Raw genomic sequence first — 26,931 nt, forward strand, 5'->3', positions numbered from 1 at the left:
CTTGCTGATCAGACCAACAGTGCCCTCTTCCAGATCATTTATGTATATCACAAACAACAGTGGCCCCAACACTGACCCCTGTGGAACACCCACTGGTCACCTTTCTCCATTTCGAGAAACTCCCTTCAACTACTACTGTCTGTCTCCTGTTGCTCAACCAGTTCTTTATCCACCTCACTAGAACACCCTGCACACCATGTGACTTCACTTTCTCCATTAGTCTACCATGGAGAACCTTTATCAAACACCTTACTAAAGTCCATGTATATGACATCAACAGCCCTTCCTTCATCTATCAACTTGGTCACTTTCTCAAAGAACTAAGTCCTCAAATATCCGTGCATTGGAAGATGTATAATCCTAATGGGTGGAGGTAAGAAAGAGAAGAAACAAACGAAGGAGACACTGGTAGCAGTGGTGTATAGGCTCCCTAACAACTGCTATACAGTGGGACAGAGAATAAACCAGCAGGCAGTGAGGGCTTGTAGCAATGGCTGTACATTGATTATGGGTGACGTTAACCTTCATGTAGTTTGGGAGTCCGATTGGAAGATGAAACCTCAAGGAAGATTAGAGAATTGGGACAGCTATCTTGAACCAGGAATCAAACTATTTTGGATTTTGTGATTTGCAAAGATGCTGCTTGCCTCGCTGGGCTCTTCCAGCCTCCTATTTATCTACTCTGGATTCCAGCATCTGCAGATTTTTTTTGTCTCTAACCAGATGTGTAATGAGGCAGGTTTAATAAACGATGTCAGAATAAAAGTTTGCCTTGATAACAGTCACCATAACATGGTAAAATTTTAAAAATCACACAACACCGGAATTATAGTCCAACAGGTTTAATTGGTGGTAGTCTGATGAAGGAGCGTCGCTCCGAAAGCTAGTGCTTCCAATTAAACCTGTTGGACTATAACCTGGTGTTGTGTGATTTTTAAGTTTGTCCACCCTAGTTAAACACCAGCATCTCCAAATCTTGGTAAAATTTACCAAGAGGGAGGAACTGAAGTCAGGAGCTACTGTGTAACACTGAAATACATGTAATTTATAGAGGAATGAGTTTAGAGCTGGCAGGAGTGGACTGAGAAAGAAGTTTGACAACAAAAACAGTTCAGGAACACTTTATGAAAATAATTCATGACTCACAACAAAGCCTCTTTCTGGTGAGAAAGAAGGATCCCAGGAAGGGTTTAAGCCAAATCTGATTAACTGACAAAGTTCAGGACAGCATCAAATTAAAAGTAAAAAAAAGTGGCAAATTTTCGTGGTAAACCAGAGGATTGGGAAAACTTTACAAATGACCAAAAGATAATGAGAGAAAAAAAAAGGGAGAGGATAAACTTGCAAGTAATATCAAGGCAGATAGCAAGAGCTTCTTTAAATATATAAATAGGAAGAGAGAAGCCAAGTGATTATGAGCACCTTAACAAATGTGGTCGAGGAAATAATAATGAAGAACCAAGAAATAACAGAGGCATTGAATAAATAAATTCCATCACTCTTCCCAGTATAAGATGCTGATAGCACCCCCAAATACAAGGGGCTATAGGAGGGGAGGAAATAAACATGATAACTATCACTGGAGACAAAGGTGCAAGGGAAACTAATTGGGCTGAATGCCAACAGTCCCCTGGACCTGACTGGATGCACCTTTGTATATTAAAGGAAGTAGTTATGGCGATAGTGGATGCACTGGTAGTAATCTCCCAGGAATTCTTAAATCCTGGAAAAATCCCAGACAATTATAAAACTGCTGATGTCATACATTCTTATTTAAGCAGGGAAGGAGGCAAAACAACAGGAATTATACCCAACAGGAATTGCTGGAAAATTTCAGCAGGTCTGGCAGCTGTGAAGAGAAATCAGAGTTAACATTTCAGAACCAATTCTGAGGGAGGGTCACCAGACTTCTGGCTTGTCTCCGTAGATACTGCCAGACCTGCTGAGCTTTTCCAGCAATTTCTGTTTTTGTTTCTGATTTACAGCATCCGCAGCTCTTCTGGTTTTTAACAGTAAGTATAGGCCAGTTAGTTTAACATCTGCTCTTGGGAGAATGTTAGAGTCTTTTTCAAGGATATAATAGCTGAGTATTTAAAAATACATAATATAATCAAACAGAGTCAGTATGACTTCTTGAAGGGGAAATTCTGTCTGACAAATTGGTTAGAATTCTTTGAGGAAGTAATGACCAGTGTTTTGTAAAGTATAACAAATTAGGTTGCTGAATAAAATAGGTGCCCATGGTATTGACGGTACAATGTCAGCATGGATAGAGGATTGGCTAATGATCGGAAGACAGAGCAGTAGGATAATGGGGACATTTTCCAGCTGGCAATGTGCAACTAGTTGAGTGTCACCGGGATTAGTGCTGGGACCACAATTATTTGCAATATATACTAATGACTTGAATGAAATAAAGTGAATGTACTATTGGCAAGTTTGTAATAACACAAAGAAAGTGGGAAGGCAAGTGGTGAGGATGATAACGAATCTGCAGAGGGATGCAGACAGGTTATGGGAGTGGGGAATTACTTGGCAGATGGAATAAAATGTAGGAAAATGTGAAGCTATGCACTTTGGCAGAAAGCGTAGGGGAGCTGAATGTTATTTAAATGGAGCAAGGCTGCAGAGAGCTCTAAAACTGAGCAAGTTTGGAATCCTTGTAAATAAATTCCGGAATGTTAGCACCCAGGTTCAGTGGTTGATAAGGAAGGGAATTGGAATATTGGCCTTAATTTCTCAGGTAAAAAGTGAGGTCTGCAGATGCTGGAGATCACAGTTGAAAATGTGTTGCTGGTTAAAGCACAGCAGGTCAGGCAGCATCCAAGGAATAGGAAATTCGACGTTTCGGGCATAAGCCGGTCATCTCCTCTGCAACTCACTGCACCCCCCAGGTCATCTCCTCTGCAAAACCTACTGTGAATCCTCTTGCAAGGATGCCTTCCTTGAAGAAGCTCTCTTCCTCCCTCTACAAGGATTTCAGTGAGTCTCTGTCTCACTGCACCCCCCAGGTCATCTCCTCTGCATTCCTGATGAAGGGCTTATGCCTGAAACGTCGAATTTCCTATTCCTTGGATGCTGCCTGACCTGCTTAATTTCTCAGGGAATGGAGAATAAAAATAGAGAGGTTTTGCTAAAGCTATACGCCTGGAATACTGTAAACAGCTTTAAGCGTTTTTATTGAAAGAATGATAGATAGGTATGGGAGGCTTTCCCATACCTCTCCCAACCAGAGAGGGTTCACTGCGCTGATTACAGGCATGGACAGACTGTCTGATACGGAGAGGTTGAGTAGATTCGGTCTTTGTTCATTGAAATATAGAAGAATGAAAATTGACTTTCTGAAACATCCAAGAATCACTGGAGGGTCCCAGAGGACTGGAAAATGGTAAAAGTATCACTCTGTTTAGGAAGGGAGAGAAGCAGAAGATGGAAAACAATAGGCCAGTTAGCCTGACCTCAGTCACTGGTCAACTTTTACAGTCCATTATTAAGTATGAGATTGTGGAGCACTTGGAAGTGCATGGCACACAAAGGCTGCGTCAGCATGGGTTCATCCAGGGGAAGTCATGCCTGACAAATCTGTTAGAATTCTTTGAGGAGGTAATGAGCAAGTTAGACAAAGAAGAGTCAGTGGATATGATCTATTTCGATTTCTAAGAAGCCTGTGACAAGGACCTGCACAGGAGGCTGCTAAATAAGATAAGAGCCCATGGTATTAGAGACAAGGTACTGGTATGGACAAAGGATTGGCTGAGTGGTAGAAGGCAGAGAGTGGGATAAAGGGGTCTTTTTCAGGATGGCAGCTGGTGACTAGTGGAGTTCTGCAGGGGTCAGTGGTGGGACCACAACCATTCATGTTATACGTTAATGATCTGGACGAAGGAACTGAGGGCAGTGTTGCTCAGTTTACAGACGGCACAAAGAGAGGTGGAGGGACAGGTTGTGTTGAGGAAGTGGGGAGGCTGCAGAAGGACTGGGACAGGCTGGGAGAGTGGGCAGAGAAATGGCAGATGGAATACAGTGTCGGAAAGTGTCAGGTTATGCACTTTGGTCGGAAGAATAGAGACATAGACTATTTTCTAAATGGAGAAAAGCTTTGGAAATCTGAAGCACAAAGGGACCTGAGAGCCCTAGATCAGGATTTTCTTCAGGTTAATGTGCAGGTTCAGTTGGTGGTTAGGAAGGCAAATATAATGTTTGCATTCATTTCAAGAGAGTTAGAATACAAGAGCAGGGATGTACTGCTGAGGCTGTATAAGGCTCTGGTCAGACCGCATTTGGAATATTGTGAGCATTTTTGGGTCCTGTATCTACAGAAATATGCGCTCGCATTGGAGGGGGTCAAGAATGATCCCGGATATGAAGTTTTGAGGACTCTGGGCCCTTTTCTCACTGGAGTTTAGAAGATAAATAGGGAATCTGGTTGAAACTTACAGAATACTGAGAGGCCTGAATAGAGTGGATGGGGTGAAGATGCCTCCTCTAGGAGGAGACCCGAGGGCACAGCCTCAGAGTGAAGGGACAACCCTTTTTAGAATGAGATGAGGATGAATTTCTTCAGTCGGAGGGTAGTGCCTCTGTGGAACTCATTGTCGCAGAGGGCTGTGGGGGCCAAGTTACTGAGTTTATTTAAGACAGAGATGGATAGGTTCTTGATTAGTAAAGGGATCAAAGATCATGGGGAGAAGGCAGGAGAATGGGGTTGAGAAACGTATCAGCCATGATTGAATGGTATAACAGACTTGATGGGCCAAATGGCCTAATTCTGCTCCTATACCTTATGCTCTTGTTCTGACAGGGCCTTGCCAGGCTAGATGCAGAGAAGTTATATCTCCTTGTAGGAGAATCTGGGACAAAGAGTCGAATCTTGGAATAAGATGTTGCACGTTTAAAATGGAGATGAGGAATGTCTTGTCTCCGAGTAGAGATTCCATAAGAGTCTTTACTGTAGAGAGTTGTAAAGGCTAGGTCACTAAGAATATTCAAGGCTGAGATAGACTGATTTGTAATCAGTAAAGGAATTGAGGATTGTGAAGCAAAGGCAGGAAAGTGGTGTTGAGGATAATCAAATCAGCCATGATCGTATTGAATGGTGGAACTAACTTGATGGGTTGAATGGCCTACCTTTTTTTAGTGGTCTTGTGTTGCTTGACCTGTGCTTTTCCAATTCTTTGTTCCAGCTCTTTTGATTTCCACCGTCTGCAGTTTTTGGCTGTTGTATACTTGTCTGCTTCATCACCTCAAACTTGGAACCTGTGCAAAATATCACTCAAAGAAATCTAATAGTTTAGTGTCTAAAATTAAGATCGGTAATCACTGGCAGTACAGAGTGGATCAGTAAAAATCTGACAGACAATGAGTATTTAATATTTATAAAAGCACAATGGAACCCAGTTGTGTTTCCACAGCATTGTTTGTGGCTCTAGAATAAATCAAAGGGTTTTACAGTCTGTCTATTTCATTGCTTTTAAAGTGGGAGAAAGACAGGAGTCAGAAGCAGTGAAGTGCTGCTGACCAGATCACCTGTGTTCAGTCATGCTGATGGATAGGTAATGGCTAAATCAAAACCCCTTTGCTGTTCTTTGGAATAATGCCATGGGGTCTTGTGCATCTACCAGACAGTGCCGTCGGGGCAGTGTGTCTGTAAAGATCCTCCTCAGTGGTACGGTTCCTCAGGACTCTATAGAAGTCTGAGCCACAGGTTTCTGCTTGAGACACAAACCCGAGACTGTCCAAGTTGGAAACCGGAACTGCTCCCACACCACTAATGTCCCTGAATTTGAATTGTTCATTTAACATTCCAAGCAAGTAACATTTTGGTTTCATCTGTAAAATTATTAGTTGTTCCTTGGCCTGGTGTCAAAGCAGTGGTACAATGTGATGAGGCTGTTCACCACATTAAATTTACAACACTGTGTCCGGTCAAATAAATTACAGTGAATAGTAAATTGCTCTCCCACTGTTAACATTTTCTTTCCATTCCTGTGTGCGTGTGACTGGATGAAAGTTTTTTTTTTACTATTTTCTCTGTTTTTGTTTTAACTAGAATGACTTGTCTGAAAAAGAACAGCGATGGGGAGCCAAGTCAGTTCAAGGATCAGGACACCAGGCCCACATAAAGTAAGTTGCTCCTTAGTGGTTGTGACTGGGGGAGTGGCCAGCTTTCTTCTTCTTCATGTCACTGGCATGGAGAAGTTTGTTTTTGCCACTGGAGGAAATGTTCTGGGCTGTGGCATCTCCTGGTTTTGATTCAAACAATGAAAATGGTTTCTAGTAGCCAAGCAGTCATGGTCTGTTCTGTTGATGATTGTGAAGTCCTCTTCATACGTTGCACCATCTTACACAGAAGTATTTGTTGCAATGACTTTTAGAAGGTATTAGACTTAGTCTTTTCTGCATCCATCGACAAAATAATGAGGAGAGTCTTAAGGTTATATTTCTGTCACCTTGTTGATGCACATGTTTGGGATGTGGAGGACACTGGCTGGGCCCAGTGTTTATTGGCCATCCCAGGTTGCCCTTGAGAAGGTGGGGGGGTGAGCTGCCTTTTTGAACCGCTGCAGTCCATGTGCTGTAGGTTGACCCACAATGCCCTTACGAAAAAAAATTCCGGGATTTTGGCCCAGCAACAGTGAAGGAACGGCGATATATTTCCAAGTCAGGATGGTGAGTGATATCGCCGCAGTTTGATGTGAAGTGGGATTCCTGTTTCCTCCTCGAGAAGCAATTGCTCAGGATTTAATGTCACGTTCCTTAGTTTTTCCCAACTTAGTATATCTTTTACATATGGCAGTTAGTTCCCGATTTTGAATTGGACGATCAGGTAATTGTAGATTAGATTACTTAGTGTGGAAACCGGCCCTTCGGCCCAACAAGTCCACACCGACCCACCAAAGCGTATACCACCCAGACCCATTCCCCTACATTCACCCCTTCACCTAACACTACAAGCAATTTGGCATGGCCAATTCACCTAACCTGCACATCTTTGGACTGTGGGAGGAAACCGGAGCACCCGGAGGAAACCCACGCAGACACGGGGTGAAAGTTTCTGTCACCTGGTCAAAATGTTGGTCAGTGGATGCATCGTCATCAACCTTCAGGCTGACCCCCAAATGTTGAGCTGTAATTCTTCTCCTTATCTATCCCAAGGAAACTAATTTGATTAGATTAGATTAGATTCTCTACAGCGTGGAAACAGACCCTTCGGCCCAACCAGTCCACACCGACCCTCCGAAGAGTAACCCATCCAGACCTATTTCCCTCTAACTAATGCACCTAATACTACGGGCAATTTATCCTGGCCAATTCACCTAACCTGCACATCTTTGGACTGTGGGAGGAAACCGGAGCACCCGGAGGAAACCCACACAGTCACGGGGAGAATGTGCAAACTCCACACAGACAGTCGCCCAAGACTGGAGTCGAACCTGAGACCCTGGTGCTGAAAGGCGGTAGTGCTAACCACTGAAACACAGACCGCAATCAAAAATTAGTCAAATTCACCAGATTGAAAATCCAGGTTAACGTGGCCGACTTGGCTAGTTCAGTCGAAGCTAATTTTTTTTAGCTATTACAAGGAATGGTGGATGGTCATTGGTTAGTGGTCCCTCACAGAGTGGGTATAAAGTTGAAGAGAGGGTGGGAAATGAAAAGCAAACTTAAACACAAAACCTCCCAAGAGCTAGAAACATAACACTCAGCTGGTCAACACTGTTCAGTGATATCTGTGCAATAGTGGCTGTGCACATCATCAAGTGTTTTAGTTAACTACAGCTGTGTGTGGTACTAATTATTCAAATAAACAGTCAGAGTTGGACTATCCGACTGATGGGAGGGCCTGTCCAGTCTGGTCACTGAGTTGTTCCTGTGTTATGTAAGAACTCTGAGCAGGAGGAGGCCATTCAGCCCCTTGATCCTGCTCTGCTATTTAGATTAGATTACTTAGTGTGGAAACCGGCCCTTCAGCCCAACAAGTCCACACCGACCCGCCGAAGCGCAACCCACCCAGACCCATTCCCCTACATTTACCCCTTTACCTAACACTACGGGCAATTTAGCATGGCTAATTCACCTGACCCGCACATCTTTGGACTGTGGGAGGAAACCGGAGCACCCGGAGGAAACCCACGCAGACACGGGGAGAACGTGCAAACTCCACACAGTCAGTTGCCTGAGGTGGGAATTGAACCCGGGTCTCTGGTGCTGTGAGGCAGCAGTGCTAACCACTGTGCCACTTAATCCAATCATTGCTGATCTCATCTCGGGCTGAACTCCACTTTCCTGCTCACTAGTAAAACTCTGTCTATCTCCTTTTTAAACTTTAAATTCCCGGCAAGGTTAACAGGTAGGTTCAGTTGGCTGTTAGGAAGGTAAATGCAATGTTTGCGTTCATTTCGAGAGTGTTAGAATACAACAGCAGGGGTGTACTGCTGAGGCTGTACAAGGCCTGGATCAGATTGATATTGGAACATTGTGAGCAGTTTTGGGCTCTGTATCCAAGGAAAGGTGTGCTGCTGTTGGAGGGGGTCCAGAGGGGATTTGTAAGAATGATCCTGGGGATGAAGGACTTGTCATATGAGGAATAGTCAAGGAACTCTGGGTCTGTATTTGATGGAGTTTAGAAGAAAAAGGGGGGATCTGATTGAACCTTACAGAATACTGAGAGGCCTGGATAGAGTACACATGGAGAAGATATTTCCATTGATAGGAGAGACTAGGACCTGAGGGCACAGCCTCAGTGAAGGGACAACCCTTTTTAGAACTGAGATGAGGAGGAATTTCTTCATCAAGAGGGTGAGGAATCCATGGAACTCATTGCCACAGAGGGCTGTGGAGGCCACGTCACTGAGTGTATTTCAGACAGATCGGTAAGTTCTTGATCAAAAAGGGGATTACGGGGAGAAGGTGGAGAATGGTGGGTTAAGAAACATATCAGCTCTGATGATTGGTAGAACAGATTCGATGGGCTGAATGGCCTAATTATACTCTTGTATGTTACAGTCTTATGGCATCTACTGCACTCTGGGGGAGTGAATTCCTCCAATTCATGGCCCTTTGAGAGAAATAATCCCTCCTCATTTCTATCCTAAATCTATGACCTCTCGTTACCTAGATTCCCTTGCATGAGGCAATGCATGTTCCTGGGAGAATTCCTGTCTGCGGGCTCACTCACATGAAAAAAGCAGGTTCTGGTCTATCCACTGATCAGCTTTGTTAATCTGAGGGAGCCAATAATGGGAAAGCCATACATCATTAAAGTGGTTATCTTTTAGTCTGCTCAATGTAGCCTTTCCTAATGTGCCCTTACCCCACCCAGTTAACAAGCCCCAGATATTGAGGAATGTTTTGCCCTCATCCCTTGCTCAATATATAGCACACTGGGTGTTCAGCCTGAGAAAGCACTCCTTGCATCCCGTGTGAAGACAAAATGTCTGCCTGTCAGGATTGGAGGTTAATCGCAGCAATGGTCTGTCCACTTCTGAGCACAACTCAACCTGCACAGTCAGAGTCCGGCAGGACCTCTTGCCCTTTAATGGACTGAGCTATTTTGTAATGTTAATGTTCAGCTGGTTGTACAGAGGCCAGGACTCCTCATTAGGAGCCATTAGCACGGGAGCTGCCAGGAAGCCTGGGGAATTCCTGACTGGGATTATTCTGGTTCTGCAGGTTTGTAGTTTGGGTCTTTCCAGGTGACTGAGTTGAGTTTACAGCATTGAGACTTCTTATTGGGACTGAGAATATAATTGGGTCCAATCAGATTTGTCGATCAGGTTTTATAGGAGGAGACCTTTTGGTCCATTGTGCTTGTACTAGCTCTCTGGAAGAACTTTCAATGAGTGACACCTGTCTGTTTTCTTTCGGTTCTGTTCTCTGTTTGAAAGCTGCCACTGAGTCTTTAACCCTTTCAGGCAGCACGTGCTGGGTCAGTCTCTCTGTTGTTTGACTGCTTCTGATAACATTCTTACCAGCAACCTTGAGCTACTTGTAATTTGAATTAAATGTTTGATTTCCCTGATTTACAGGCTCTCAGTAATAATAAGACCATAAGACATAGGAGTGGAAGTAAGGCCATTTGGCCCATCGGGTCCACTCTACCATTTAGTCATGGCTGATGGGCATTTCAACACCACTTACCCGCACTCTCCCTGTAGCCCTTAATTTCTTGCGAGATTAAGAATTTATCAATCTCTGTCTTGAAGACATTTAACGTCCCGGCCTCTACTGCACTCTGCGGCAATGAATTCCATAGGCCCATCGCTGTCTGGCTGAAGAAATGTCTCCGCATTTCCATTCTAAATTGACCCCCACCTCTCAGAAACAATTTTCCAGTGTCCACCCTTTCTAAGCCATGCATTATATTGTAAGTTTCTATTAGGTCTCCCCTCAACCTTCTAAACTCTAATGAATACAGTCCCAGGATATTCAGCCATTCATCCTATGTTAGGCCTCCCATTTCAGGGGTCATCCATGTGAATCTCTGCCAGGCATGTTCCAGGGCCAGTATGTCCTTCCTGAGGTGTGGGGCCCAAAACTGGACACAATATTCTAAATGGGGCCTCATCATAATAATGGAGAAAGTGAGGACTGGAGGTCAGAGCTGAAAAATGTGTTGCTGGAAAAGCGCAGCAGGTCAGGCAGCATCATCACAGTAATGGGTGGTATAGTGATAAAGTCACTGAATTAGTGAGCTAGAAACACACCCTCGGGATATGAGTTCAGATCCGACCATTTGGTGAAATTTTAAATTGAATTTATAAACAAAATTGGAATTAAAAATAGAAACTAGCCTAATGGTGACCAGGGTAAAACATATCTCGTTCATTTCTGTCTGTTGGGGAATGGAATCTGCCATCCTTACCTGGTCTGGCTGACGTGTGACTCCAGACCTTGATAATGTGGCTGACTATGAACTGTCCTCTGAGTGATATAAGGATGTGCCATCAATACAGGCCTGACCAGCAACCCCCACATCCAATGACCAAAGAAACATTGTAATAAAAATATCATCAAGGCTGCCATGCCTCTCAATGAGACTGTTGCTGATCTAATAATCCTCACCTGCACTCCCCTACTTTTTCCCTGTAAACCTGGATTCCCTTCCTGACTAAACATCTCAGCTTTGAATAGACTTGACCCAAACTTGACAGAATTCCACAGATTCACTCCTGTCTGAGAGAATAAATCATCTCTGCTCAATGGTGGGATATGAGGCTCGGGGCTGAAAAATGGGATTAGACAGATCAGTGATGACCAGAACAAATGTGATGAACATTCTGAAAAGTTCAGAGTTATTGGCAATGACCAGGCGAGGAAGGAAACGGAGAATTTGTATTTCAGCTCCTCTCCAATTTCTTAAAAAGAGGCAGGAAATTAGGAGAAGTGTTTTATGTAGGTGGCTCTTGGAAGGTTTTTTTTATCAGAATCAGTTTAACAAAAGGCAGGTCCTGTGAGGGGTTTTGAGGGGGGGATGTGGGAAGGGGTACTGCTGAGATAGCTATTTGCAAAATGATCTGTTTATAGGTGTTTGGAGAGGGTTCTAGAGATGATGAATAGCTGTTGGTGCTGAATGACCTCATCCTGACCTGTGAAAACCAATCGTTTGAATCCAACATAAATGTGATTGTTGTGCCTATTTTCAGTTTAACAAAGAAGGGTTTTGATTTCTCCTGCCCTCTGTGCAGTAAGCCTCCACTGTACTGTTAACCTTGATTTGAATGTGTTGTCTGACTGAGTTACAATGGAATCAAAAATGGAACAAGCTTTGTATTGGGGCAGATTTGTGGATTTTTGTAAAAGTTAAGCTGAGCTCGCTTTTCCACTGTCTCCTTAATTTGATATTTATTTTGAATGGAGGCTTGCTGTATTTGCTGTACCACATGGTCCCTGGCATATTGTGATAGTAACTAGTAATGCTAATCTCCAGATGCCCTACTTTAATGTGTATGCATTTTACTAATCTTTTCCCCTTGGGCATTGCAGTGTTGACTGATTAACTCACCCATTCCTGTTTGTTTAACATGTGTAAAGGACACAAACAGCTTTTCGTGTGGAGGATGTTTGCAGTGCTGACATTTTTAAATGGTTCAGCTATGTAATTGGTTCAAAAAAAGCTGTTGTTTCTTTTGTGAGCATGTGAGGGGCCTGGATTCCAGACTTTCACAGTGACTGCTGTGGGATTGGCTGCTAAAAGTGGGCTTGGATGGACCTTCCTTTGACCTGGTTAGAGCACTGTGTTCCCTCAGTCCGGCCTGGAAGTGATCCTGTGCTCTCAGAGCAGGAAGTAAATCTGTGATTGCTGTTTCCTGGATGAATGTTTAGTGCATCAATTGGGAGGCTCTGCTGGCTGCTGTCTATGACATGTGCTTTGAACCCATTTAGAATCATCAGGCAGTGTCAACTGAAGTAAAACTGTGGGAATGAATTGAGATGAAAAGTTGTGTTTCTAAGGGAATTTTCACAACATTTTTCTCCAATAAGCAGATCTGGACACCACTTCTTAGGAATGACATGTTGGCCTTAGAGTGAGTGCAACATATACAAAAACCAGTACAGCACAGGCCCTTCAGCACGTCATGTCTGTGCTGACCATGATGCCGTACTAAAGTAATCCTACCTTCCTGCACATGGCCCAAATCCCTCTATTCCCTGCCTGTTCATGTCTCTATCTAAATGCCATTTAATTGTTGGTGTTCTGCTTCTCCCACCTTCCTGGCAGTGTGTTGAAGGCACCTACCATCCACTATGTTTAAAAACCACTTGTTATCTTGTACAGCTTGTTTAAGCCCCCCCCCCCCCACCTTAAATCTGTGCCCCCTAGTATTTGACATTTCTGCCCTGGGAAAAAGACTTTCACCTATCCACCCTATCCATCTCTCAATGTTGGTTGATAAGAATAATATCTGGATTTCAGGGGTTACGTTATGAGGAGACATTATACAAATGAGACCTGTTTCTCTAGAATTTAGAAGGTTAAGGGTGATCTGATTGAAGTCTTCAAGGTATTGATAAACCATTTCCACTGGTTGTGGATTCTAGAACTAGGGGCATAATCTGAGAATTAGGGCTAGAGTGTTCCGGAGAGATGTCAGGAAGCACTGGGTAGGAGAGGTTTGGAATTTCCTTCCACAAATGGCAGTGGATGTTGGATCAGTTGTTGGTTTTAAATCTGAGATTGATTTTCTTTTGTTAAGCAAATATATTAAGGAATATGGGACAAAGGCAGGTGCATGTATATGGAGTTAGAACACAGGTCAGCCATGATCTCATTGAATGGCAGGACAGGCTGGAGGGGATGAATGGCCACCTCCTGTTCATTTTAGTCTTTTTGAAGTGTCAGTAACATGTTTGTTAGTGTACACATGGCTCGATCCCACAAGCAACAATACAAATAGTGATGTTGACTGAAAGAGAAACACTGAGCGACAAAGTTTCCATCTGACTTGTGTAATCTCCATTTGTAAAGGTGGCCATTTTATATAGTTTTGAATTCTGGAAAATAAGCTCTTTTCATATTTAGAAACTACACAAGGTCATTTAAATACTGGATTTTACAGTTCACACACGTCATTGTCCTTAACAGCTCTACCTTCATTCTATGTCTGAGAATTTGGACAAACGATGACCATTGTTAAGATTCAAGCTCATTCAAGAAATGATAACAAAGTGCTGGAGAAACTCATTAGGCCTGACACCATGCCGTCTGGGGCAGCACGGTAGCTCAGTGGTTAGCACTGCTGCCTCACAGCACCAGGGTCCCAGGTTCAATTCCAGCCTCAGGTGACTGTCTGTGTGGAGTTTGCACGTTCTCCCCATGTCTGCGTGGGTTACCTCCCACAGTCCAAAGATGTGCAAATTCGGGTGGATTGGCCATGCTAAATTGTCCCATAGTGTTAGCTGCATTAGTCAGACAGAAATGGGCCTGGGTGGGTTAGTCTTCGGATGGTCGGTGTGGGCTTGTTGGGCCGAAGGGCCTGTTTCCATACTGTAGGGAATCTAATCTAAACTGTGGAGAGAGAAAAGCTTAACTTTCCAAAGTCCAAATCTTCTTCTGAAGAAAAGTCATATTGGTCTTTTTGTTATTATCTCTGTTTCTCTCCACAGATGCTCCCAGACTAGTTGAGTTTCCGCAGTAGTTTAATTTAATTCCAGATTTCCAGCATCCACAGTATAAAGGCTTTATTTTAGCTGGCTGTTGAGCACAGTTAAATTTGTAAAGTTTATAAGATTGTTTGTTTATTTATAATTGTTTGGTAATACAGAAACTGAGTATAGTTTGGAAAAAATCTCAAACCTTTTGTTTTTGTACTCATGAGGAGAAATTGTAAGGAATAGAATTTAAAGAGAAAGCCAACATTTATATTGTTAAGGTGAGAGTGCTGAATGGTTGGTTGACAATTGGTTAGTACTGCGTGTTTAAGTCATTTTGTATAAATTTCCAGCAGGTATTTGATAAAGTGCCACATTAAAGGTCATGGCAGAAAATAAAAGCTCTGAGATTGAAGTTTGGTTGTTTAACAGGGTGAGTGGGAATAGGCTGCTTCGCCAATCAATATGCTCATGGCTGATCATTCAACTCAGCACCCTCTTCCTGCTTTCCATCTATACCCTTTGACCCCTTTAGCCCTCAGAATGTATTCAACTCCTTGAAAACAGTCAATGTTTTGGCGTTAACTGCTTTTCTGCGGCAGAGTTGCACCCGCGGCCTGCTCTCTGGGTGAATAAAGTTCTCCTTCTCTCGGTTCTAAGTGGCCTATCCTGTATCCTTTGGTTGTGGACTCTCTGGTCATTGGGAGCGTCCTTCCTCTGTCTAGTCTGGTTAGAATTTTATAAGGAAACAGAAGGCATAAGAGAATCTCTCAGGTTGGTAAGTTGTAATGAGTGGTGTGCCGCAGGAATCGGTGCTGGGGCCTCAGCTGTTTATTTCGAGAAATGACTTGGATGGAAGGACTGAAAGGATGGCTGAAAAACCGGCACAAAGCTGGGTAGGCCAGGAAGCTCTGAAGTGGAGATTAGGAAGTTACAAAGGGGTACAGATCTGGCAAATAAAGGGAGTATAACATCAGAAAATATGAAATAGAATACAACAAACATCTTATTTAAATGGTGCGATATTAGAGGTCGGAGTTGCAGAGGGATCCTGGGTGACCTGGTACAACAAAACGTTGCTGTGCAGGTGCAACCAGTAATTAGGATGTTTTGCGTTTTTCTTGTGAGCGGAATTGAACTCTGAAGTAAGGAAATAATGCTTCAGTTTGACGGGGTTCGAGTGCGACTGTATTTGGCGTGACCCTGGGGAGACAGTTAAGTATTTTCCTGGATCACATTGGTCTGTGTATCACTCTTGCAGTTTTCTGTAAGGAACTATCTGGGATTTGAAATTTGCCTGAAGGATAGTGGACCGAGAGAGAGGAAGAGGATCGCTAGACTGAATCGATAACCTTTATTGATCCATTGGGTAAACTCCTGACCTTGATAGAACTCCAGTTGGGTTGTTCTAGTCCATGGGGATTTCTCACACGTGCCACTACATTCTGTGATGTAGGTCAAGACATTTTAGATTGCAAATTGCCAAAAGCAATGATTTTATTTGGCTCCAGTGTGCCTTGTGTGATATTTATAGCTCAACCCTCCTTATTTTGTCTCTATCCTGCTCATCCAGCTTGCACGAGTTGAGGGAAAATGTTTCTCAGGAGCACAAATCTCTCAAACAGAAAGAACTAGCCGATGGGCCCAAGGCGTCCCACGGATATGGAGGCAAGTTTGGAGTCCAAGATGATCGGATGGATAAGGTAGGAAATGTGCTGGTTTTAAATGAGTAAAACCAGCTGACTTTGCTTGAATTGTTTTTAATTACAGACCTTGAGCTGCCTTGTATCTCAGCTGGGTTGTAGTTTCTGGTCCCTGTACTGTTTTGTTTTGTTCCTGGCTGTGTTTCTTTGATAAATGATACCACTTTGGAAAGCTTACACATTCACCAGTGTGTAGCAGTAAAAGGTCAATTAACATAGTCCTCCCAGACCAGGGAGCTGCTCTCCCATTCGAGAGAGAGATGACTGAAGAGGGAGTGGGGATGGAGGGGTTAATTTGAGGGTCACCATGCCCCGGGGAGGGGAAGACTTTCACAGTCCGCTGTGTCAGTGCAGGAATGGAACCTGCGCTGTTGGTACCACACTGCATTGAAAACCAGTTGTTGGACCAACTGCAGAAATAGCACCTGTCATTTCGACAGCTCAGCAAGTTTCTCCCATGATGTGTTTAAAAACGCTTTAAAGAAAATTGTATCTTAGAAAAAAATACTCATTACTTTTTCTTCCATTTCTCACCCCCATCCCCATACTCTATGATAAACAATTGCTCAATATTTAACATAAGCAGCATCTAATTGTGTGGGCAGGAGAATCCAGTGTCTATTTTGAGCCAGTATTTTAGTTCCTTTGTGCTGTCTTCTGTGCATTAAGGTTCCAGGTATTTAAACTGGATAACGTAATTCCAACATCAACGGTCAGTGTTTTGTGTCACTGTGACACTAGAGCTAAGCTGAAGCTGGGATCGGTGACTGGTGTGAACTGGCCACTGGGGGTCCGGGGGTTGGCACGTGGATACCTTCCATCTCCAGCCCAGTCGAAGGGCCTGGGTCAGAAGATCTCCTTCCCATAATAAAAGTGAAATACTGCAGATTCTGGAATAATGAAATGAAAACCACATGCTGGAAAAACTCAGCGAGTCGGAGCTCTGTGGAGAGAGAAAGAGAATTGATGTTTGAGTCCAGTATGGCTCCTTGGAACTCTGCTTATATTTGGATAGGACCTGTTATGCTTTTATTCCATACTACTCCTGCTCCACACACTACAACATGTCTGGGTGACCCCTGCTTTTCCAAATGTTGTGACCAGTCTCCCAAATTACCTTGTAGTTTTTTAAACAAGAAATGATTTAAATAATGATGAATCTGCCTCTATCTGGCTGCCTTGCCAATTCTCTGCATGTGGTTTGAAAGAGAGATGGCAAAATCGGATGTAACGGTGTTACAGTTAAATAAAGGTAATTATGAGGGCATGAGAGAGGAACTGACAAAAATAGACTGGAAGCAGAGCCTAGCGGGGAGGACAGTAGAGCAAAAATGGCAGGAGTTTGTGGGTATAATTGAGGACACTGTACAGAGGTTCATCCCCAAGAAAAGAAAGATTATCCGGGGAGGGATTAGACAGCCATGGCTGACAAAGGAAGTCAGGAAATGTATTAAAGAAAAAGAGAGATCCTATAAAGTGGCCAAGAACAGTGGGAAATCAGAAGATTGGGAAGGCTACAAAAACAAACAGAGCATAACAAAGAGAGAGATAAGGAAGGAGAGGGTCAAATATGAAGGTAGGCTGGCCAGTAATATTAGAAATGATAATAAAAGTTTCTTTCAATACATCAGAAACAAATGACAGGCAAAAGTAGACATTGGGCCACTTCAAACTGATGCAGGAAGCCTAGTGATGGGAGATAAGGAAATAGCAGGAGGACTTAACAATACTTTGTGTCAGTTTTCACAGTGGAAGACATGAGTAATATCACAACAATTAAAGGGCTGAGTTGAGTATGGTTGCCATTACAAAAGAGAAAGTGCTAGAAAAGCTAAAAGGTCTTAAAATTGATAAATCTCCTGGTCCCGATGGGATACACCATAGAGTTCTGAGAGAGGTGGCTGAGGAGATAGCGGAGCATTGGTTGAGATCTTTCAAGAGTCACTGGAGTCAGGGAAAGTCCCGGATGATTGGAAGATCGCTGTTGTTCAAGAAAGGATCAAGGCAAAACTTAGAAAATTATAGGCCAATTAGCCTAACCTCGGTTGTTGGTAAAATTCTCCATTAAGGATGAGGTTTCTAAATTCTTGGAAGAGCAGAGTCTGATTAGAACAAGTCAGCATGGTGGTCATGTCTGACAAACCTGTTGGAATTCTTTGAAGAGGTGACAAGTAGGTTAGACCAGGGAAACCCAGTGGATGTGGTCTATCTAGACTTCCAAAAGGCCTTTGATAAGGTGCCACACGGGAGGCTGCTGAGCAAGGTGAGGGCCCATGGTGTTCGAGGTGAGCTATTGGTATGGATTGAGGATTGGCTGTCTGACAGAAGGCAGAGAGTTGGGATAAAAGGTTCTTTTTCGGAATGGCAACTGGTGACAAGCAGAATCCTGCAGGGTTCAGTGTTGGGGCCGCAGCTGTTCACATTATATATTAATGATCTGGATGAAGGGACTGGGGCATTCTAGTGAAGTTTGCCGATGATACGAAGTTAGGTGGACAGACAGGTAGTACTGAGGAAGTGGGGAGGCTGCAGAAGGATCTAGACAGTTTGGGAGAGTGGTCCAGCAAATGGCTGATGGAATTCAATGTGAGCAAATGCAAGGTCTTGCACTTTGGAAAAAAGAATAAAAGCATGGACTACTTTCTAAACGGTGAGAAAATTCGTAAAGCCAAAGCACAAAGGGATCTGGGAGTGCTAGTCGAGGATTCTCTAAAGGTAAACATGCAGGTTGAGTCCGTGATTAAGAAAGCGAATGCAATGTTGTCATTTATCTCAAGAGGGTTGGAATATAAAAGCACCGTTGTGCTACTGAGACTTTATAAAGCTCTGGTTAGGCCCCATTTGGAGTACTGTGTCCAGGTTTGGTCCCCACACCTCAGGAAGGACATACTGGCACTGGAACGTGTCCAGCGGAGATTCACACGGATGATCCCTGGAATGGTAGGTCTAACGTACGAGGAATGGCTGAGGATCCTGGGATTGTATTCATTGGAGTTTAGAAGATTAAGGGGAGATCTAATGGAAACTTACAAGATAATACATGGCTTGGAAAGGGTGGACGCTAGGAAATTGTTTCCGTTAGGCGAGGAGACTAGGACCCGTGGACACAGCCTTAAAATTAGAGGGGGTCAACTCAGAACAGAAATGCGGAGACATTTCTTCAGCCAGAGAGTGGTGGGCCTGTGGAATTCATTGCCGCAGAGTGCAGTGGAGGCCGGGACGCTAAATGTCTTCAAGGCAGAGGTTGATAGATTCTTGATGTCACAAGGAATTAAGGGCTACGGGGAGAATGCGGGTAAGTGGAGTTGCAATGCCCATCAGCCATGATTGAATGGTGGAGTGGACTCAATGGGCCGAATGGCCTTACTTCCACTCCTATGTCTTATGGTCTTATGGTTAACTGTGTTAACCAGACCAGGGAATGTTAGCAAAGTGAAGCTGCATGTGTAGGTCATGTCCATGAGGTGGTGTCACAGAAATTTCATTGCCTCGGTGCTGCTCATGTGGAATAAACCCCCCACCCCCCACGCTCCCTCCTGCCCCTGCACTGTGGTCAATCCCTCGCAGACTGCCACCTCTCTTCCTACTCTTTGGAATCACGTTTGCGCTTTGTTCCAAGAATTAAGAGACATCCATAGGTTCAATCCCAGACCTCCCAGGAGAGACCGGAGCGAGAGCAATGTAAAACAGGTTTGGACTGAGCCAGCCTGAGAGATTACCCTCTAGAATGATCCAGAACCTTCATTGTAGAACAGAGTGCTTTTGGATATTGTGCTGTGCTCACTCAGTGACTGTAGCATTATGGAAGGAAAGGATATTTTCTGTCCTTGCCCTACTAAGAATAGATATTTAATGTAATTTTATTTGTAAATGTTAACATTTTTAGCTTGAGGCTAATTAATGTGATTAAATGGTTGAGTTTTCAAATCCTGGCTGCATGTCAGGGTTCTCAGCCTTGGAGTCATAGAGTCATACAGAAACAAATGCTTCAGTCCAACTTAACTGCACTGGCCAAACATCCCAATCTGATCTTGTCCCATTTGCGAGCACCCGGCCCATATCCCTCCAAACCCTTCCTACTCATAAACTCATCCAGATGCCTTTTAAATGTTGCAATTGTACCAGCCTCCACCACTTCCTCTGGCAGCTCATTCCATACACGTACCACCCTCTGTGTGGAAGATGTTGCCCCTTAGATCCCTTTTAAATCTTTCCCCTCTCACTTTAAGCTTTTGCCCTCTAGGTTTGGACTCCCCTACCCTGGGGTAAAGACCTTGCCATCACCCTATCCATACCACTCATGATATTATACAGCTCCATAAGGTCCCCTCCAAAATATATTTCACAGCAAATAGCTGCATCATCGCAGAGCTGGAACCGAACCCGGGTCCCTGGTGCTGTGAGGCAGCAGTGCTAACCATTGAGCCCCGTGCCCCTGATAGAGCTGTGAGTGCTGTGGGGTGGGGGATAGGTCACAGAGACAGGAAGTGAGAGTGGCTTTAGAGGCACGGATGTGAGGGCGGGAATGCCCTCCATTTGATGATTATCTGATTGTGGGTTTCATGTTCAGAAATGAATGTTTGTTTGAAACTTGTTGGAGGAAAAGCATTGCTCATGCCAAACAGCAAATGTTTGTTTCAGCTTAAATCAGGCTGATGATTGATTTTAGCGAGTGTTCTCCCAGTGATAATAAAAAGTGTGATTTATGGGTCACCAGCACCGAGAGGGGTGGGGTGTCAGTATTACTGAAAACCTGTTTTTAAAAAAAAAAGGGGATTTTCAAACTGATGATTGAATTTAATGTGCGATGAGTTCTTCAGCTTCCAAAGTGATTGTGAAGAGATGGGGAAAACAAATCAACAATGAAAACAAAAAGCTAGGATGGCGAACCACCCGGCTCGAGTTGGGTTTGGGGTGAGGAGTCGGTTGTTTAGAGGTTCCTGTTCTGTGCCTGGAACAGGCTTTGGTCTTGAGCTACGACCCTCCCTCACTGTCCCCCACATTGCAGCCAGAAACCCACTTTACCCCTGGATCTGTATTTGTTTCTGATGTGGGGGATGCATTCTGTTTAAACTCTGTTTCTCACTCTGAAATACCAGCCAAGATGCTGAATGTTTTCAGCACGATCTGTTCTTATTGGAACTGAATATTAAGGTCTCCTTTCCAGCTAGTGATTTGAAGGCGCACCAACAGCTGATTGAAACGAGGGCCAGTTGTACATATTTAAAGCATAGTTGCAGAGAATTATGTTCAGTTTATGTTCCATACAAGCCTCCACTTTTCATGGGCGATGGTGTGTGTCTCTGGCAAGGACAATATTTATTATTTCCTGTTAGTTGCCCATGAGGGTTTGCTGGGCTATTCAGAGGAATGTTGGGAGTAGACCACGTTGCTGTGGTTCTGTAGCCCAGACCAGGGAAGGATGGCAGATGATGTAAACCCAGTAGGTTTTTACAGCATTGATGATGATATCATGGTCATTGTTATTAATTGTTAATTTTCTCCCGAGTTGGGTGACCTGAGGTGCATTGGGCTGTCAATTGGAAGTCTCGAAGCTAGTTGACCTGGGTCTAGTCTGGTCGAGGGGTAAGAGTCTTCAAAGAGTCTAGTTTGAAAGAGGGGTCTCAGCAAGTTGGGAGATCTGGGGACAGGCAAGGGGCAGGGCACTTGGTGTGGGGTGTTTGTTGGTGTGGGGGCGGTCGAGGGTGCGCTCGAGGGTGGGGTCAGTGTGGGGAGACAGTGGTGCAGTGGTTGTGAGCTTGACGTTCAGAGAGCTAGGTTAACGTTCTGGGAAAAGCCATGCAGATGGTAAAATTTGAATTCAGTAAAACTCTGGGATTGAAAACCAGCCTTGTGCTCACCGTGTGGCTCTTATTAATGTTTTAAAACAATCTGATTCATTAAAGTTCTCTTTTAAGGTGGTAGATCTGTTGTCCTTACCAGGTCTGGCCTACAGCAATGTAGCTGAATCCTAACTGTCCTCTGGGTGATCAGGGCTGGGCAGGTAACGCTGGTATCATTATCCAGGGGTTAAACAAAAGTCTTCACGCATCATAAAGCACCAGGCATCACCTAAAAAATGAGGTGTCAATCTGGTGAGGCTACCAAACAGGGTTAGATTAGATTACTTACAGTGTGGAAACAGGCCCTTCGGCCCAACATGTCCACACTGACCCAGTGAAGCTCACCCACCCAGAACCATTCTCCTACATTTACCCCTACACCTAACACTACAGGCAATTTAGCATGGCCAATTCACCTAACCTGCACATCTTTGGATTGTGGGAGGAAACCGGAGCACCCGGAGGAAACCCACGCAGACACGGAGCATGTGCCAACTCCACACAGAGAGTCGCCTGAGGCAGGAATTGAACCAGGGTCTCTGGCGCTGTGAGGCAGCAGTGCTAACCACCGTGCCACTGTGCCGCCCACTTGCCGACTACCTACGTGCCAAACAGCATAAACAGAAAGTGATAGACAGAGCTAAGCGATCCCACCACCAACACATTTGGATATAAGCTCTGCAGTCCTCCACGTCGAATGATGAATGGAGGTGGGCAGTTAAACACCTCACTGGAGGCTCCACAAATATCCCCATCCTCAATGATGGAGGAGGCCAGCACATCAGGGCAAAGGATAAGGCTGAAGCATTCACAACCATATTCAGTCAGAAGTGCTGAGTGGGTGATCCATCTCGGGCTCCTCCAGTGGTCCCCAGCGTCACAGATCCCAGTCTCCGGCCAATTCCATTCATTCCACATGATATGAAGAAACAGCTGGAGACACTGGATACTGCAAAGACAATGGGCCCTGATAACATTCCAGCAATAGTACTGAAGACTTGTGCTCCAGAACTTGCCGCTCCCCTCGCCAAGCTGCTCCAGTACAGTTATAACACTAGCATCTACCCGACAATGAGGAAAACTGCCCAGGTACATCCTGTACACACAAAGCAGGACCAATCCAATCCAGCCAATTCCTGCCCCATCAGTCTACTCTTGAGCATCAGTAAAGTGATGAAATGTGTCAGTAACAGGGCTATCAAGCAGCATCTGCTCAGCTATAACCTGCTCAGTGACGCCCAGTTTGGGTTCCCCCAGGGTCACTCAGCTCCTGACCTCATTACAGACTTGGGTCAAACATGGACAAGAGAGCGGAATTCCAGAGGGGAGGGGAGAGGGACAGCCCGTGATGTCAAGGCCGCGTTTGACGAAGTATGGCATCAAGGAGCTCTGGTAAAACTGGAATCAATGGGTACTGAGGGCAAACACTCCACTGGTTCGAGTTATACCTGGTACACAGGATTGTGGCTGTGGAGGTCAGTCATCTCAGCTCCAGGACATCTCTGCAGGAGTTCCTCAGGATAGGGTCCTAGGCTCAACCATCTTCCGCTGCTTCATCGATGACCCCTCTGCCATCAGGTCAGAAGTGGGGCTTTCGCTGAGGATTACACCGTGTTCAGCACCATGTGCATCTCCTCAGATACTGAAGCAGTTCGTGCTCAAATGCAACAGGATCTGGACAATGTCCAGGCTTGGGCCGACAAGGGGCAAGTCACATTTGTGCCACACAAATGCCAGATAATGACCATCACCAATAACAGAAACTCTAACCACTGCCCCTTGACATTCAACAGTATTACCATCACTGAATCCTCTACCGACAACATCCTTGGGGTTATCATTGACCAGAAACTCAACTGGACTCACCACATAAACACAGTGGCTACAAGAGCAAGTCAGAGACTAGGGATACTGCGACAAGTAACTCTCCCCCTGACACCCCGAAGCCTGCCCACCATCTACAAGGCACAAGTCAGGAGTGTGATGGAATACTCCCCACTTGCCCCTGGATGGCGGCAGCTCCAACAACACCCGAGAAGCTCAACACCATCCAGGACAAAGCAGCCTGCTTTGATTGGCTCCACATCCACTCCGTCCACCACTGACGCTCAGTAGCAGCAGTGTGTACTATCTACAAGATGCACTGCAGAGATTCACCAAAGATGCTCCGACAGCATCTTCCAAACCCATGACCACTTCCATCGAGAAGGACAAGGGGCAGCTGATATATGGAACACGACCACCACAATTCCTCCCCTTCGGGAAGGAATTCCTGCATACTCCTCCAAGTCACTCACCATCCTGATTTGGGTGGAATGGCCTGTTCCTATTCTCTTGACACAATGTAACATGCAATTTTTAAAGATTACTGTTAGACTTGCAGATGCCTCCCTAGCTGTGGTCAAACAAATATTCCAGTGTGCTGGTGATTCACCAGGAGATAAATAATTCTCCGAAAAAGACAAACGTTGGAAATATTTGAGAACCAAGTTTTGCATGTGTTCTACGTTAGTGCCTTTGAGTTTCCATAGATGAATAAAGCTTTGTATATTTTTAATTCCTTTTTTTTAATTTGCCACAGAGTAGTGGAAACTTTCTAGCCTTTGCTATTTTTAAAAGTTGATGTAAGCTTTTTTTAAAAATACAACAGCAGCTTGTTTTAGTGGTAAATCACAGAAAGGAAACATTAAAGCAGCCATCAGTGCTGTGTAACATGTGGCTCATGTCCTGCCTTAACCAGTCTAACCCTGAAATACCTCTTCGCAGTGACTGAGACACAGCCAAGTCTCAAACTTTGATACGTGGAAATTGTTAACAGATGCTGCACTAACTGAATAAAAGCAAAATACTGCAAAATAACAGTGAGTGAAGCATACTGGAGAAACTCGGCAGGTTTGGCAGCATCTGTGGAGAGAGAAACAGTTAATGTTTTCAGTCTTGATCTGATTTCTCTGGAACTGAAAGGTATTGGAAATATTTGTAACAGTTTAGGCAGAGGCCCAGTACCAACAACAAAGAGGTTGCTAATAGCGGTAAAAGACAAATAGAGATGTAAAGCAGATATACATAAAGTTGTAAAAGGAAAAACATGGGTCTTCTCTACAAGAGAAATGCAAATGAGACAAAACAAGGTTGTGTGGGTGAATGTGGGTGAATGGAGATAATGCTGTCAGTTTCTGAAATTATTAAATTAATTGTTGAGACCTTGAAGCTGTGAACTGGTAAATGTGTTTGTGTTGTTATTCACTGGAACATTATAACATGCCCAAGTCAGAAACCTGAACGTGATTGCAGCTCGCCACTTTCCAACAGCTTCAGCTCTGAAGGAGAATCAGACCAGACTTCCAACATTCACTCATGCTGCTGGAGCAGTTTGAACATTTTTCATTTCCTTTCCAATTTGTAGTACCCTCAGTATTTAACTGCGGTTTTGTCACTGCCAAACTCATTAAGTCTCTAATGAAAACATTGAATGTTTGCTAAAGGGAGTGTTTGTTTTCTAGTTAAGGTCAACACTTGTATGACCCTTGCGATGTGTTTTCTCTGTTACAGTGTTGCAGAGTCCCAAAATAGAAAAGGAGATGTAAATCTGGCATCATGCCAAACGTACAACAAGCTGTTTGGAAGATCAGTTGATAAGGAATGAGATTCTGTGGCATAAGTAAACAATCCCAATAATTGTGTGTGGTTTGGAGGAAGAAGTGAAATTGCAGAAAGGATCAAAGGTTGAAAGGCTGAACAAGTGTTTCTCTCTCCATGCAGTGTTCAGTGGGTCTGCGAGACCATTCTAAAGAGCACACACGCCTTGCTGCTGTTTTAAAGTGTTAATGTTAATGTGTGATTCTCTTCTAATTTCAGTCTGCTGTTGGACACGAATATGTTGCTAAACTCTCCAAACATTGTTCTCAAACTGACTCGGTCAAGGGATTTGGTGGAAAGTTTGGTGTGCAGAAGGATAGGGTCGATAAGGCAAGTACTGAGGCTGTGTGTGTGGGTAAAGGTGTGTGCTAATGTTTAACTCTACATTCTCCCAAAGGCAAACGTGAGGGCTGGAGATCAGAGTTCAGGTCAGAGTGGTGCTGGAAAAGCACAGCAGGTCAGGCAGCATCCGAGGGGCAGGAAAATCCACGTTTCGGGCAAAAGCCCTTCATCAGGAATAGAGGCAGGAAGCCTCTCAAAGGGTCCACACTGCCCCAACACCCGCCCCCTGCCCTGCCTCCCCCGCCCTGTCCTCTGCTCTGTCCCCTCCCACCTCTGCCCTCCCCGCCCCTCTGCTGGCTTGTGATATCTCTCCACAGTGGGGCCACAGTAGAGTTGACGAAGCTTGCTCGCGATATGGAACATTGAGGGCCCATTGGCTGAATTTTAGACTGCTCTGTTCCTCTTATTCCTGTGGGATTTTGACTCGGTTTCTCTGGCTGCCCCTGGGAGAAACCCAACTTTCCAAATAAACCCATCGCAGTGCTCGGGCAGCGAGCTGACCAGAGTGTGGCCGCAGTGCCCAGGCAGCGAGCTGACCAGAGTGTGGCCGCAGTGCCCAGGCAGTGAGCTGACCAGAGTGTGGCCGCAGTGCTAGATGCTGGATCCTAAACCCCTGAGTTCTCATTGTTTTGTTTGTGTATGAAATCTCTCGAAGTGAACTTGATGTGACTTTTTTTTCCCTCCTGCAGTCTGCTGTGGGTTTTGAATATGAAGGCAAGACTGCCAAGCATGCATCTCAGAAAGGTACTGGACCATCGACGCTGAAACCTGCACCACAGAACTGATGGTAGCAATGTGGACATGATGTTCAAATCAGAGATTTAAATGTATAAATGCTCAGAAGATGTTTTTGATCTCTTGTTGAATTGGACTTTCCCCTTCATTGGGAATGGGTAGAATTGCATCTTCCTGTGCTAATCTGTGTCTCACCTTGAGCCATCTCTTTGCACCCGGGCTTCTGTGGAATTCTCCAGTGAATCAGGGCGTGATATGACACTGGGACTGTAACTGCCCTCCTTGTTTTAATTCATCTCTTTCAACTTTAAGATTGGTTTTGTTTTCAATTATTGATTGTAAATTGAAAAGCTCATTTGTTCAGAACAATGGATGGAAAAAGCCTTTGGCAGGAATGTTCTGCATGAAAACTCATTTATCTCTTGCCCTTTAGAATATCATTTGGAACTGTTGGCCCATTCTCCTGTCTCGGGAACGTAGTCTTACTGATGGGGCCAATCAGTGAAGGTTAAAGTAAGAGGAATGTTTGAATCTTTAACAAACTCTAATTATGGCAAACCCAACTCAGACTGCAGCGT

At 44.4% G+C, this 26,931-nt stretch overlaps 1 protein-coding gene across 4 annotated transcripts in view; it reads left to right on the forward strand.

Moving 5' to 3' along the window:
* Positions 1-26,931, forward strand: part of LOC132824519 (src substrate cortactin-like) — an 83,519-nt gene that overhangs the window by 13,901 nt on the left and 42,687 nt on the right. For all 4 annotated transcript variants that reach the window (XM_060839140.1, XM_060839139.1, XM_060839143.1 and 1 more), the window contains exons 3-6: positions 6,050-6,123; positions 15,665-15,794; positions 25,496-25,606; positions 26,308-26,362. In XM_060839140.1, the coding sequence (XP_060695123.1) occupies positions 6,050-6,123; positions 15,665-15,794; positions 25,496-25,606; positions 26,308-26,362 (370 nt within the window). The remainder of the gene's footprint in view (positions 1-6,049; positions 6,124-15,664; positions 15,795-25,495; positions 25,607-26,307; positions 26,363-26,931) is intronic.

The sequence above is a fragment of the Hemiscyllium ocellatum genome, chromosome 18 (assembly GCF_020745735.1).
Source record: "Hemiscyllium ocellatum isolate sHemOce1 chromosome 18, sHemOce1.pat.X.cur, whole genome shotgun sequence".
NCBI classification, from domain to species: Eukaryota; Metazoa; Chordata; class Chondrichthyes; order Orectolobiformes; family Hemiscylliidae; genus Hemiscyllium; species Hemiscyllium ocellatum.